We start from the raw sequence: 14,809 nt of genomic DNA on the forward strand, positions 1-14,809 counted from the left end.
TTGTAACTAAACTGTAATGACTCAGATCCGCCATGTTTGTTACATAAAAACCTCATCAACAGGAATTTATCTTTCTTTCTTTCTTTCTTTCTTTCTTTCTTTCTTTCTTTCTTTCTTTCTTTCTTTCTTTCTTTCTTTCTTTCTTTCTTTCTTTCTTTCTTTCTTTCTTTTTTTCTTTCTTTCTTTCTTTCTTTCTTTCTTTCTTTCTTTCTTTCTTTCTTTCTTTCTTTCTTTCTTTCTTTCTTTCTTTCTTTCTTTCTTTCTTTCTTTCAGGCTCATATCCTTCCTTCCTTCCTTCCTTCCTTCCTTCCTTCCTTCCTTCCTTCCTTCCTTCCTTCCTTCCTTCCTTCCTTCCTTCCTTCCTTCCTTCCTTCCTTCCTTCCTTCCTTCCTTCCTTCCTTCCTTCACGTACGTTGTGCGTGGATTTAACACAGAACCATAAATCAGCTTTACACAAAAACATCATCAACGGGAATTTATTGTTTTTACCGTGAGATACAAATTCTTACCGTGGGGAATTTTTTTGACGGTAAATCGTGAACGGTAAAATATCACCCATTCCTATTAAAAATCCTGGATTCCATCAGGGCGTTGCCAACGAGACATATTTTAGACTTGTGAGCCTAAAAGCATCACAAAGTTGGTTCAAGTGTTTCTTGACAGAGAGCAGGATATCTCTTCCACCCATCCATCAGTGTGCTGATTAAGATATGAGCCCGACGGCCCGTCAGGAGTCTCCGGGCTCTGTGACCTCACCATGGGAATCACAGCCACATTCTCACAGCCGTGATGTATGTCAGCGGGGATTTAGTGTGTTCGCTCAGAAATGCAGTGTAAATGTGTACCAGCTGGCACTGACACTGGGAACAGGATGTCTGAGACTCAAACCAGCAACCCAAACTGGAAAACCACACCATAAATAATTTAAAGAGACAGCACCGACTTTTCTGTCCTGCTCGGTCCAGTTCAGCCTGTACGTGTTGTATGTGGAGAAGAGGACTTACTGTAGGGGGAAAGGAGGATTATTTTGGATGATCTGTCGTCCATATCATGCTGTAAAGTCAGGCCGATCCGGGAACAGTTCAGGACCAGGTCTGAAGTGAAACGGTGAGCCTTAACGCAGCTTATATTGTTTCCACAGAGAGGAAGTTGTTCATCATTTGTCATAGCTGCTAACAGCTTCAGGAAAATGCTTTACGAGTGTAAAAACAAAGAGAAACATTTAGCTTAATTTGACTGCTGGCTTTATGGAGACAGGAAAAAGAGGATGTGTGTGTGTGTGTGTGTGTGTGTGTGTGTGTGTGTGTGTGTGTGTGTGTGTGTGTGTGTGTGTGTGTGTGTGTGTGTGTGTGTGTGTGTGTGTGTGTGTGTGTGTGTGTGAGAGTTTAATGTGAATGAAATGCTGCACCTCCTGCTGCTGCACAGTGATGATGTTGTGACACTTTGGCAACAGAACATTAAATCATTCAGAAAACACACCGATGAACCTGGAAACAGTTGAACTTTTTTAGAACTTTATTTTACAGTATACGGCCTATATGGCCATGAGAGGCTTTTAGTGGATTGCCCACAGCTCCAGCTCAACATACAACTTTCCAGCTTCCTCTTGTCTTTCTCCACCAAACTTCCATTCATGCTGCGTTAGGCCGCTTTCACAATACGCTATTTTAAACCGGACTCGCCAGTCGTCAAGGTTGTCATCTTATTTGAGCGGTTGTCTATCAGAACTCAGTGATTATGAGGGAACGATCAAAGATGCGTCATAGACTCCAGCAGAAACCACAGATAGATCTCATACCTGTCCAGTTTTGGATTTAAATATAAGGGACATTTTCCCCCACCCGCTGTCCCACCCGCCCAACCGAGGTCCAGTATTACATTTTAAGACAGTTTTACAACAAATCTAAAATAACTACCTGTCAAACATTTATAATCTACAATTATGTGCTCAGAATCTGATAGGCCGACCTTTGTTGACACTGAAATGCTGAGGACATTCCTATATGTGGAATTCCTATAATAGAGCCTAAAGGAAAACACAAAAGGGAATTAAAGCACATTTATTTATTTTCAGTTTATATACACATTGTCTTCAAGTGAAACATTTACATTTTCTTTTAATTTGTCCTTTTCACTCATGTTTCTGTGGCTCCAGCCGCTGGTGCTGCTGACGGACGGTGTTCCTTGAGAGACACTAAAATCGCAGTTACAAATCCTTTAAAATGCACGACTGAGCCCCATCCTGCTCCTCATTAGGAAAGTCAATTCGGTTTCCCATTTTTAGACACATTTACACAAAGTCTTGGCTTTTTTAGCAGAAATGCCGTTGTTGCCACTAACCTCCCAGAACTGCCCCCCAGACTACAGCAAGGGCCAGTTCTCGCAAGGCTAGGGATAATTCCGTTTGGATAGACACAGGAATGCTTTTTAAAGATTATTATATTATAAATATAATTATAAATAAATTACTAATACGGGAGGACGGCGGGAAAGAGGGGTAAAATACGGTAGTTTCCCGGCCAAAACGGGAAACTTGACAGGTATGACACATCTAACGTGCCAAATACCTGGAGAGACTCTCCATTTAACTACAGCCAATGGTGTCACGGTTCTGAGTTAAGGTCACAGTTTTTCACAGTTTTGGTATTTAAGTTCCTGTTTTATTTTAAAACCCCATGTCCTTGTGTTTAAGTTGTGTTTTGACTTCCCTTGTTCCCGTCTGCCCTGATTGTCTGCACCCGTGTCTTGTCAAGCCTTCTGTGTACAGGACTGTCTCAGAAAATTAGAATATTGTGATAAAGTTCTTTATTTTCTGTAATGCAAAAATGTCATACATTCTGGATTCATTACAAATCAACTGAAATATTGCAAGCCTTTTATTATTGTAATATTGCTGATCATGGCTTACAGTTTAAGAAAACTCAAATATCCTATCTCAAAAACTTAGAATATTCTGGGAATCTTAATCTTAAACCGTAAACCATAATCAGCAATATTAAAATAATAAAAGGCTTGCAATATTTCGGTTGATTTGTAATGAATCCAGAATGTATGACATTTTTGTTTTTTTAATTGCATTACAGAAAATAAAGAACTTTATCACAATATTCTAATTTTCTGAGACAGTCCTGTATATCTGGTCTTGTCGTTCCCTTGTTTGCGGCTGATCAGTTCTGTCAGGGATGTGGTTGAGGAGGAGACAGGAGTTCTGAAGAACAGTGATTTGTTTAACTTTAAAAAGCAAAAGCTCTGCTGAGCAGGGTTAACCAAAAAACACAAGAGCTTAAACTGGACAAAATTACAAAAACCTGACCTGAACCGTGGAGGGAGGAAACAGTACGGACCAGTTGGGAGCAAGGGATCGTGTGCACAATCAGGGCAGACGGGAACAAGGGAAGTCAAGACATAACTTAAACACAAGGACAAGGGGTTTCAAAATAAAACAGGAACTTAAATACCGAAACTGTGATTAATGGGAGAGCTTCATGAGGTCACCATGAAGAGAGATTCCTTTTCATTTCAACATTTTTTGCTAACCTCCAACTCCCTGTAGCGAATACAAACTCTGTTCAGGTCTTTCTTCCCTCAAACTATTTTCAAATAAACAACTCCTGTTTTACGCGTGGTTCCGCCTAATTTCCCAAATGTGTTTTGTTGACCAAACATAGCTTTGAGACCAGTTAGGTGAGCGAGTTGCTGTCGTATCCAGACCCGGCGTCTCCCGTCAGTCCTGTAGTGTAAACAGCCCAACAACTGCAACACTCCTGGTTAAAGGACATTAGTCTGGTAATCTGAACAGCACAGAGTCTCCTGATGCTGAAAGTTGTGTTGTGTGAAAGTGACCTTAATTAAGCCTTAGAAGTGCAAAGTAAAAACTTCTTGGATCTTCATCAGCAGTGATATACAGTATTTTACTGAACACGAGTGCAAATGAAGTCTAGTTCAGTGTAGGGCTGGGCGATATATCGAGATTTTAATATATATATCGATATATTTTCAAACGCGATAGGGTACGAGACAATATCGTTAATATCGATATAGCTTTTTTTTATGATTTTGATATAGCTTATTTTGTGACAAATTGACTTGAATGTTTTATTTGAGATTTTCACAAATGTTGTGTTATTTGCACAACTGTCAACCTCAGTGGAAAAGTCTGCCTGTTACTGTCTACATTGTATTAATTACACAGTGTATTTTAATTTAATTGTTATGCAGGAAAGGGATATTTGTTTTATTTTATTCAAGAAGCATTTTTATTCTATATATGCAGGCAGTTCATTTTTATTTCATTTGTTTTATACATTTTGATATTGTGCAGACCTCTGTTAATAAAGGAACCTGTGAGACATTTGGGTCAGTGTATCTTTTGGTCATTGGATTTTTCCATCATGAGTGGGAATCAAAAAACAAAAAACGATTGGTTTATTTGATTTTCCTTTTAAAACAAAAAACAAATATTGAATTACACTGCATTTTTTCTTTTTCTGTGTTAATATGATTTAACAAAGATTCAAAATACGCTTTTATTTTCGTTTTCTATTTCATATAAGAAAAATGAAATCACTAGTCAACAGGAACGAAAAAACGAACCAAAAACAACCGTTTATTCATATTCAGTGCAGTGTTTGGCGGGTGTGCTTGTGAGAACTGGGGTCCCTGGAGGTCCAGGAGGCAAAGGGAAAGCCCAAGTACCCCCCGTACCGGGACGTGGTCCCGGTCTTGGCCGGGTGCAGTGCAGCGTTTGGCGGGCTGGGTGTGAGTGTCTGGGGTCTCTGGGTGCCTGGGTCGGGTCCTGGGACTCCTGGGTGCCTGGGTCCGGTCCAGGGTCTCATGGGTACCTGGGTCCTGGTCCCGGAACTCCTGGGTGCCTGGGTCGGGTCCCGGGACTCCTGGGTGCCTGGGTCGGGTCCCGGGACTCCTGGGTGCCTGGGTCCTGGCCACTTTCGCCCGATTTTCAGACACTTTGGCCGGCTTTTAAGACAGAAACGCCGGTTTTTCTGTGATGCTTCCAGGCTTCCTCCAGCCGCCTGTGTCCGCTCCCCGGGCTCCCCCTCGGCCCGGGGCGTCCCGCTGCGACCCCCCCGCCTCCGAACCACCTCCAGACCGATTGGCAACCGCGGCCTGACATCGGAGGGCCCCCGCCGCTCCCGGCTTCACGGCCGGCTCGCGGTCGGGCGGTTCCTCCGTCCTTCATGCCCGCCTCTGCGGCGCGGCTCCCCCTGACCACCGGGGGGGTTTGCAGCGCCTCCCTCTCGGTAGCGAGACCGAGTCGACCCGTCCGCCCCAGGTGTCCCCCCACGGAGCCCCGCCGCCGCCGGGCAGGCCGACCTCCCACGTCGGCTGCCGCTCTGGCGGTGGTGGCGGTCCTCCGGAATGCACGGTGTTTCTCAAACCCTACCACGCCGCATACAGCTGGACCGGGGCCTGGATTGCCGGTCACCCCCAGCCCGAGCGGACCCACCCGCCCGCCCAGAAAACGGTGCGTTGAGGCGGGGCGAGGTTCCGGCCGCTCCCGGGGTCTCCCCGCACGGGGCTGCCGAGACCCGAGTCCCGTTGCTGCTTTGACCTGGTGTTTACTGTTGCTATGACAACTGTAGCTACATCTGGGGGCGTAATGTCAGTAAATACGAGTAAAATACATGCCTCGCGTATAGTGTGAATGCACCGCAGAAAACACAGGGGGGGGGGGATAGTAGCCTAGAGTGGCTGGCTCGAATGGGACGGGGTGGTACAGAACAACTTCCCCTGGAGAGAATTGTCACAGGAATGCCTGTCAAATATCCAGAACTAAGTTCACTCGGTTGTAAATGCCAGCTTCCGGTGCACGAATATGAATAAACGGTTGTTTTTGGTTCGTTTTTTCGTTCCTGTTGACTAGTGATTTCATTTTTCTTATATGAAATAGAAAACAAAAATAAAAGCGTATTTTGAATCTTTGTTAAATCATATTAACACAGAAAAAGAAAAAATGCAGTGTAATTCAATATTTGTTTTTTGTTTTAAAAGGAAAATCAAATAAACCAATCGTTTTTTGTTTTTTGATTCCCACTCATGATGGAAAAATCCAATGACCAAAAGATACACTGACCCATTTGGCACGAGGCTTTGTATTAAAACTGACTGTTTTTTTAAGGGTTTGCCTCAGAAAAAAATGAAGCTAACAGAGATGCTAACAGAGATGCTAACAGAGATGCTATGCTATAATGCTTTGGGGGAAACCCCAATTATGTCACAGAAGAAATATCGATATATATCGAGTATCGCCATTCAGCTAGAAAATATCGAGATATGACTTTTGGTCCATATTACCCAGCCCTAGTTCAGTGTTTTGTATCCTAAAATCTTAAATTTTTCTTTTTGCTCCATTTGCAATATTGAACTTCTGATTTCCTGGTTGTTATTGAATGCATCAGATGAACAGCACTAAAGAGTGCCAAAAAAAGAGAAACTTGTAAACATAAACATTTTCAAAACCCCTTTATCAACCTGCACCAGCTAAATGCAGGGCTCCCAACAGGATCTTTCTGACTTTAAAAGGGATCAGCACTGTCTGTGACTGAAATTGCAGATAAGGAAAACTTGAGTATTGGAAAATAACATTTGCAGTGGAGTATTTTGTTCCAGTCCTGAGATCTCAGACGACGTGGTGTATGATTTATTGTATGTCTGAGCAACGCTGACCACCCAGTGACTCACTCCACTCCTTACTGGTGTAACTGGGCCGATGCTACAGTAGTTATTCCCCTGAAGTTGCCATGGCGACTCAGAGAAACTCAGTTGCACAGCAACCCCAGAGCTCGGCTCTGCATCCAGCAAGTTTTGATAGAAAGTTTAAAATAACACATAATATTTCTGTTTTACTTTAATCTGAAGAATATTTCCTTCAAAACAGTTTAAACTTGGAAATGAACTGTTAAAAACAATGTTTCCCCTGATCTTTGTCTTCTGAAACTCAAAGTTCTTCGTGCTTCCCTGATAAACAAAACATTTCAAGCATGAAAACCTAAAATGGGCAAGGGAAACTTTTGTTGAGTTTGGAACTTAAGGCGCATGTTACTTAATCTTATTTCATCACCAAACAAAGAAAGATAAACTGCTGAACAAATAATAGAGACATTTGTGATCCATCAGTATAACCAACATGAAGTTTACCGTCCTTAAAAAGTCACAATCCATCAGCTTCAGTTGTTGATTCAAAGTCAAATAAAAACAACGTTTCTGTTGTTTTATATAGTCAAAGACTTAAAAGACAAACAGACAGGAGCTTTCATCATTCTGAATATTTGCTGAGCACGTAGACTGAGAACTGTGAAGCTGAAACAAGTTACTGACCGTTCACAGACAATGAGAAGTGAGAGGGAGGACAGAGCCAAATATAAATGACTAAAACAGGAAAAAACAAGTACACAAACCAGAGATGTCCTTGTGGTCCAGAGGGTTGTGGGTTTGTGGTGTCCCTGGTCATGTTTTCCCTCTAAATGTCTACGTTTTTAAGAGAGAGAGACACCAAAGTTAAGATGGAATGAGACTGGAACAGATAACATTTATAGATAGGACACGAGTACAATATGATTTATTTTATTTTATTTTATTTTATTTTATTTTATTTTTTTATTTTATTTTTTTATTTACTTAGTTGTTTTTTTATTTTTATAAAATTTTTGTTATTTGTGAATTTATTTCTTGGAAAAAGGGGCAGATTAGATAAGATTCTTCTTCTTTCTGCTCCCTTTTCATTCACAATTTATGAACATTTGTATTTGTATTTGTATTGAATTGTTTGTTTTATTTTTTAAATGAAATAAAGAATAAAATGAAATGATATTTGACAAACAAGGAGAGACACGATAAGAAGTGTTTAAAAAAGATGGAGAGGACAGAGCGGCTCGGAGAGGACAAAGTTCTCTGATTTTGAATCATGAAAACATAGAACAGGAAAGAGAAGCCAGAGGTTCATGACCGTGATAACAACAACACTGGACAGCCAGGGGTTTGAAGCTGAAGCAAAACAGGAAAGGAAAGTAAACGACAAGAAGGCAGAGCAAGAAGACATGGCATAAAACGAGACGGCAACTAAAACGGTAGAACTAACAGAAAAACACAAAAGAAAACAAAGATAAAAAGAAAGTTAATTATAACTATTTAAAGAAAGGAAAAAATTGGCAGAATAGACCAAAAAAAACAGTCTGGTCCAGACAAGGACGTCTGCCGCTTGTTTCTGCTGTAAAATAAGAAGAAATAAAAGAAATCCCTCAAATAAAACCAAACCAGGAAGGACGGGACACATGATAACAACACAACAAAGACTAAATACATTAAATACAGGACAACAAAAGACAAAAGAGAAAAGAATAAACCAAGACAAGAAGAGGAAATAAAGTGACAACAAAGTGCGTAAAAGAGAGGAGAGTTTAGAGCTGGACGAGCCGGAGCAGATGATAACACTGATGATAACACTGATGATGGAGAAGGGTGGAGGCGTGGGAGATAAACGCTCACAGGAAGTGTCTGTCCATCACAGGAAGTGACACACTGTCACCAGGACTCAGCTGGAGAGGAACACTAATCTGATTACTCTGTGAGTTTTTTACTGATGCTGCGGAGACATAAATCCGTTTACGGGTGCAACATGGTAAGCTGTGTGTGTGTGTGTGTGTGTGTGTGTGTGTGTGTGTGTGTGTGTGTGTGTGTGTGTGTGTGTGTGTGTGTGTGTGTGTGTGTGGGGGGGGGGGGGGGGGTGGGGGGGGGGGGTTGTCCTCACAACAATCATCATCTTTAATCATGAATATATAGAAACATGATGTCTCACGGCTACCACACAAAATAACATATTCAGGATCATGTCTCAGAAAATTAGAATATTGTGATAAAGTCCTTTATTTTCTGTAATGCAAAAATGTCATCCATTCTGGATTCATTACAAATCAACTGAAATATTGCAAGCCTTTTATTATTTTAATATTGCTGATCATGGTTTACAGTTTAAGAAAACTAAAATATCCTATCTCAAAAAAATTGAATATTCTGGGAATCTTAATCTTAAACTGTAAACCATAATCAGCAATATTAAAATAATAAAAGGCTTGCAATATTTCAGTTGATTTGTAATGAATCCAGAATGTATGACATTTTTGTTTTTGTAATTGCATTACAGAAAATAAAGAACTTTATCACAATATTCTAATTTTCTAAGACAGTCCTGTAATACATTTAGCACTTTTGCCTATTTTGAGGAAACCAAAAGGAGATCAGATCCCGGGACAGAAACCAGTCTCAACTGGGAAGAACTGGACTAATCATCTCTATTCTAGTTGAGTTTATTGATAGAAATATATCATTTATCATATTTACATTTGCAAACAGAAAGTAGTGTTAACGATGAATGCATTAGCAGAACATATTTGAACTTATCTCATATGCAGGAACCAAATCTAAACCTCAACTGCAATATAATCAGCAGAGCAGCGAGACGCTCTCGGGTCCACAGACACACACTCTGTTGTTTCAGGGTATTGATGGTGCAGATAAACAAGCTGCTCTGCCTGCTCTTTATTAGATTGAGCTGCTTTTATCCACCAACACACACCAAACACAGCGGCCATCAATCACTGGCCATGTGCGTCACAGAGAGATGGATGTTGTTTTTAATTTAAAACGTACCGTCTACAAAAGGAACAAAGTTTTTGAGGCTGTGCACTTTATGTCCCAGTAGAGGGCGCTCTCAAATTCTGCTTTTATCAAATCAGCAAATTTACTTAACCAAGGTTACGCCTCACATCTTAATGAACATTTTGAGTGTTATTTTTTGGCTGCAGTGGAAAGGGCTGTCATTAGTAACAGGCATTTTACCTGGTAGGATTTTCTGACTCTGAGATGGACGACAATCTTATCCATTTTCTTATTCTGATGCCCAATGCAAGTGAAACTATCTTTAATTTCTGACTAATCATTATAATAATATGAAATCCACTTGTTTTACAAAGTGTAAAATCAGAGGGAGAACATCAGTTGTCAATCAGATTCATCACCTGTGCTTCAAATTATAGCTTATAGTCTTCATTTTTGCAATATTTGAATTTTGGTGTACCACAAGGCTCTGTACAAGTGCATTTGTCATATTTGAATTGCTTCCTTCAAGTGACATATTGTGTGAATCACATTAAATATCAATTTATACTCAAATAAAACTGATTTACGTAAGTTTGTGAAAACAGGAAAGGTTTCTGGCAGAACTACTTTTTCTTTGAAGAGGTCAGAAAGTTGGAAAAAAACTGCATCTCGTGATGACTCAAAGACCAAAACCAAAATGTGTTGGTGAAACAAGATTTTATTCTCTACACTAAAAATGTATCTGCAGTTGAACTTCTTATGTTAAGCCCATAAATCACAACTCTTGGCTCTACAGGCACATATTATAACTTTTAATAAAGTGTATTAGTTCAAATGAAAAACAGGCTTTTTTTCATTTTTTCTTCTTTTTTTTCCTTTTTTTCTCTTCTTTTCTCTTTTTTCCTCTTTTTCTCTTTTTTTCTTCTTTTCTTTTTCTCGACATTTTGACTTTTTTCTCAACATTTCGACTTTTTTCACGAAATTTTGCATATTTCCTCGACATTTCGACTTTTTCCTCAACATTTCAACATCAAGTGCATAATGAAAAAATAAATCTTCCCCCAGTTATAACTAATATAGATTCATGCAGCATGTGTTGTCTTCATTCTAAGGCTTATACAAGACTCAGTCATTTTTTGCGGCTCCAGACATATACGTTTTTTGTGTTTTTGGTCCAATATGGCCAATATGGCATTTTGATTGCCGACCCCTGATCTAGAACATGCAGGGCATCGGCCCCCGAGGGCCGACCCTGCTCTAATCCATATGCTGCATTTGTAGCTACGCTTGTGTTTTAGTTATAGGGTCACCTGTAAGTCTGTAATTTTCCCAGTTGTGTTGATGAGAATAGTTTTCTTGGGCAAATTTCCTGCTTTCCGACAGCAAGAACCACAAACTTTCAAGGAAAATATTTGACCTCAGCAGCTTTCTGCAGCAGCTCTTCACAAAATGTTGCGTTGAGTGACTCGTAACTTAGAAAAGAAATGTTTACTCTCTCTAGATTTGGAAATTCTTCATTTGGAAAACAAAACATAAAATGAAATGAAACTGAAATGCTCCTCCTGTTTATCCACACTGAACCACGGAGCAGTGCAACTTAATTAAATTATTAGAAAAATAACTTTAAACATGTGGCAGTGATTTATGGCCCAGCTGATTGAAGTCTGGCAGGTGTTCTCTCAGAGAGAAACTGCAGCTGCTGTGTGCAACAGAAGACATATGAAAAATAGAATATGTCTGCAAATTAAAACTATGAAAATATCCAGAATCTGAGGTCTGCTTCTTCAGAGAAGAATAACGCAGAGTTAATGATTTGAACTCTGCTAAAACACTTTGAAGAAATCATCCTTGAGAACCTGATGATGCAGATGACTAATTTCTTATAGTGACTTCCTCCCCTGGAGTTAAAATCATACAGGCAGTCAGAGACAGCAGGAGGTTTGTTATTTAAGCGCCTTTTGAGCTTTGCCTCATTGGACACAGTACAGGAAATAAAATCCAACCTTCACTTCAAGAAGTTGTGAACTGAGTACTGTTTCCAAATTAATGAAAGTTGTTCAGAATTTCTGTACTCTTACAAAGTCATAGAAATAAAAAATTCATGCAGGCGACAGTCAGGAAAAAACATGTTTGGGAAGTATATCCTTTTATGGTCTAATTAAGGACAATAATTAACATCTCTGTCAAAGTGAAGTATGTGTCCTCTTAACAAACTGCTACTGGGAGTGTTAATGATAAGCAGTGCAATAAATAGTTCAGTGTAATAAATAGTTATGGTTCAAACTTAACAGAGCAAGAAGTTCCGTAAGAGTTGGATTAAAGCATGTGCATTTCCCTGCAAGTGTTTCACACAGATCATCTGTTGACATTGAATAACACGTGCACTTCAGACTTGTTGTGATTTCCAGAGGAAAGTAGCAGCAGGGAGAAATTATGGTCAGTAGTTTACGGAAGAGTATCAGGGCCAGGCAGGAGAAAAATAAAAATAATATTTTAGAGAAGGAAGATTTTTTTTTTCATTATGCACTTCGAGAAAAAAGTCGAAATGTCGAGATTAATGTTGAAGTAGAATTTCGGGAAAAAAGTCGAAATGTCGAGAAAAAAGGCGAAATGTTGAGAAAAAAGTCAAAATTTCGTGAATAAAGTCGAAATGTTAAGAAAAAAGTTGAAATGTCGAGAAAAAAGTCGAGATTTAAAGAAAAAAGTCGAAATGTCGAGAAAAAAGTCGAGATTTAAAGAAAAAAGTCGAAATGTCAAGAAAAAAGTCGAGATTAATGTTGAAGTACAATTTCGAGAAAAAACGTCAAAATGTTGAGAAAAAAGGCGAAATTTCGACTTTTTCTCGAAATTGTATTTCAACATTAATCTCGACATTTCGTCTTTTTTCTCGAAGTGCACAATAAAAAAAAATCTTCCACTCTCAAATTTTTTTTCTCTTGCCTGGCCCTAATACTCTTCCGTAGTAGTGAGTGTAAAAAAATGTATTAAATAAACACAAATAGGGGTTCAGACAGAAGCGCAACGTTCACTCCACAGAAGATTTGGGACTAGACTAAGAGAGTGCTGTGTGGACGGGTGAATGTGGCTTTTAGCTTTTCATTGTTTAAGCACTTTTTCTAACATACAAGAAAAGTGCTATACACCATTTACCATTTAACAGACTTCATAGGAGTTCAAAAGTACCTCTTTCTGAGTCCCAGCCTCTCTTTTGTCATATTTATTGGACTTAAATCAACAAAAGCAGCAACTATGTTTCATTCATTCAACAGTCACAAACAGAAATATGTGTAACACATGGAGTAAATAACAGCTGCCGACTTTCATAGTTGCAGAACAACATGTTTACTTGTAATAATAACAGAAACGGGTTAAGATACGGTGCTGAATCACACATGTTCTGTATCTGCAGGAGTGATGGGGATGGTGGAGATGGACGAGTTTGGAGACAGAGAGATGGACTTTGCCGTGTGGGACATGACGGATGTGGAATCTGGAGAGTTTCAGGTAAAACACCTGACACTTTACAGCTGTATGACACAAGATGAGGTCCCCGATGCAGAACGGAGGAGGGAGATGGATAAGAAGACTCTTAAATTAATCAAATGAAAATGTACTTTATGTAAATGTACTTTATTTATATAGCACCTTACATCAACCTAGAGGTGAACCAAAGTGCTTTACATAACATACAAGAAAATAAAAAAAGAATAAAACATATGAACATATAAAACATCAAGTATAAAAAAGTGTCACCACACTACTAGGTATTAAAAGCCACCCTGAATAAATAAGTTTTCATTTTAGATTTAAAAAGGCCCAGGTCAGAGCAGGTGCGTAACTCACAGGGGAGTTTATTCCAGAGCCTGGGCAACTGAAAAGGCTCGGCCCCCCCAGAGCTTCTGCTTTGACCTGGACACTTCTGTAGTACTGTAGTACTGTAGTATTGTAGTACTGTAGTACTGGTCCCCCCAGCGCTTCTGCTTTGACCTGGACACTTCCAACAAACGTTGGTTGGAGGATCTCAGAGCTCTACCAGGCTCACGCACTGTTAAAATCTCTGATAAATAAGGAGGGGCAAGGCCGTTAAGAGCTTGAAAAACAAACATTAAAAGTTTTAAATCAACTCTAAAACGAACAGGCAGCCAGTGAAGGGAATAGAGGACCGGGGTGATGTGCTCTCGTCTGGGTGTGTTTGTTAAAAGACGGGCAGCTGCATTTTGTACCAGCTGAAGACGCTAAAAGAGGATTGGGTGATGCCAACATAAAGTGCATTGCAGTAGTCCAATCTGGAGCTGACTAGAGCGTGGATAGCTCTCTCCATGTCGTGACGGCTCAAAAATGATTTTACTTTGGTTAAAAGACGCAACTGATAAAAACTCGTCTTCACGACATTGTCCACTTGTCGGTCAAATTTTAAAAAGCTATCAAAAATAACTCCCAGGTTTCTAACTTTGGGACTGAAAGATCCGGACAAAGAGCCAAAGTCAGCCGTCACGATGTCTCCAAACAAAACGCACTCCGTTTTGTCCTCATTTAAATGTAAAAAATTGTGTGCCAACCACTGCTTGATGTCAGTGATACATTCCAGCAGGAGCTTTGTGCACTAGTGGCTTTAGGCTTCAGTGGCAGATAGATCTGTAGATCATCTGCATAACAATGAAATGACAAGTTATGTCTGGCTATAATGGACCCAAGTGGCAACATATATAACGAAAAAAGAAGTGGGCCTAGAAATAAACAACAAAAATGACGGCAAAAGAAAAAAAGAAATTGAGGCTATCAAAAAAAAAACATTGCCACAAAAAGAATCCAGAAAGGAGAGAGCAAAAAAAGAGACACCCAGGTGAGTAATGAAAATGGGAATAGCACCCTGGAACATGAAGGGCAAGTGAGCAGACTGACACATGAAGCACACAGCCAGAGATTATACACAAACACTGAGAACTAATCGCATAACAAGAAACATGTGAAAATAATGGGGGCTTTAAAACAAAGAAAGTAAATCTACAATAAGACTTGGGGATAGCAAAAACCAACAGGAACACATACTGTACAAGACTACCACAACCTGAAATAACTTGGGGGGAAAAAAAACCTAGATAAAGACTGGAAAGATGAATGTAGCATGAATCATCTACTGTAGGTTCTTTTTAGTAAATGACGCAGGCAACAGCGAGGTGAAAGGGCACTAAAGCTT

The 14,809-nt window shown here is 39.7% G+C and overlaps 1 protein-coding gene across 1 annotated transcript in view; it reads left to right on the forward strand.

The window, feature by feature from the left end:
* Positions 1 to 14,809, forward strand: part of npr1a (natriuretic peptide receptor 1a) — a 64,579-nt gene that overhangs the window by 18,485 nt on the left and 31,285 nt on the right. Inside the window, exon 6 of the mRNA XM_061742038.1 lies at positions 13,022 to 13,116. Within this exon, the coding sequence (XP_061598022.1) occupies positions 13,022 to 13,116 (95 nt within the window). The remainder of the gene's footprint in view (positions 1 to 13,021; positions 13,117 to 14,809) is intronic.

The sequence above is a fragment of the Cololabis saira genome, chromosome 15, assembly GCF_033807715.1.
Source record: "Cololabis saira isolate AMF1-May2022 chromosome 15, fColSai1.1, whole genome shotgun sequence".
NCBI classification, from domain to species: Eukaryota; Metazoa; Chordata; class Actinopteri; order Beloniformes; family Belonidae; genus Cololabis; species Cololabis saira.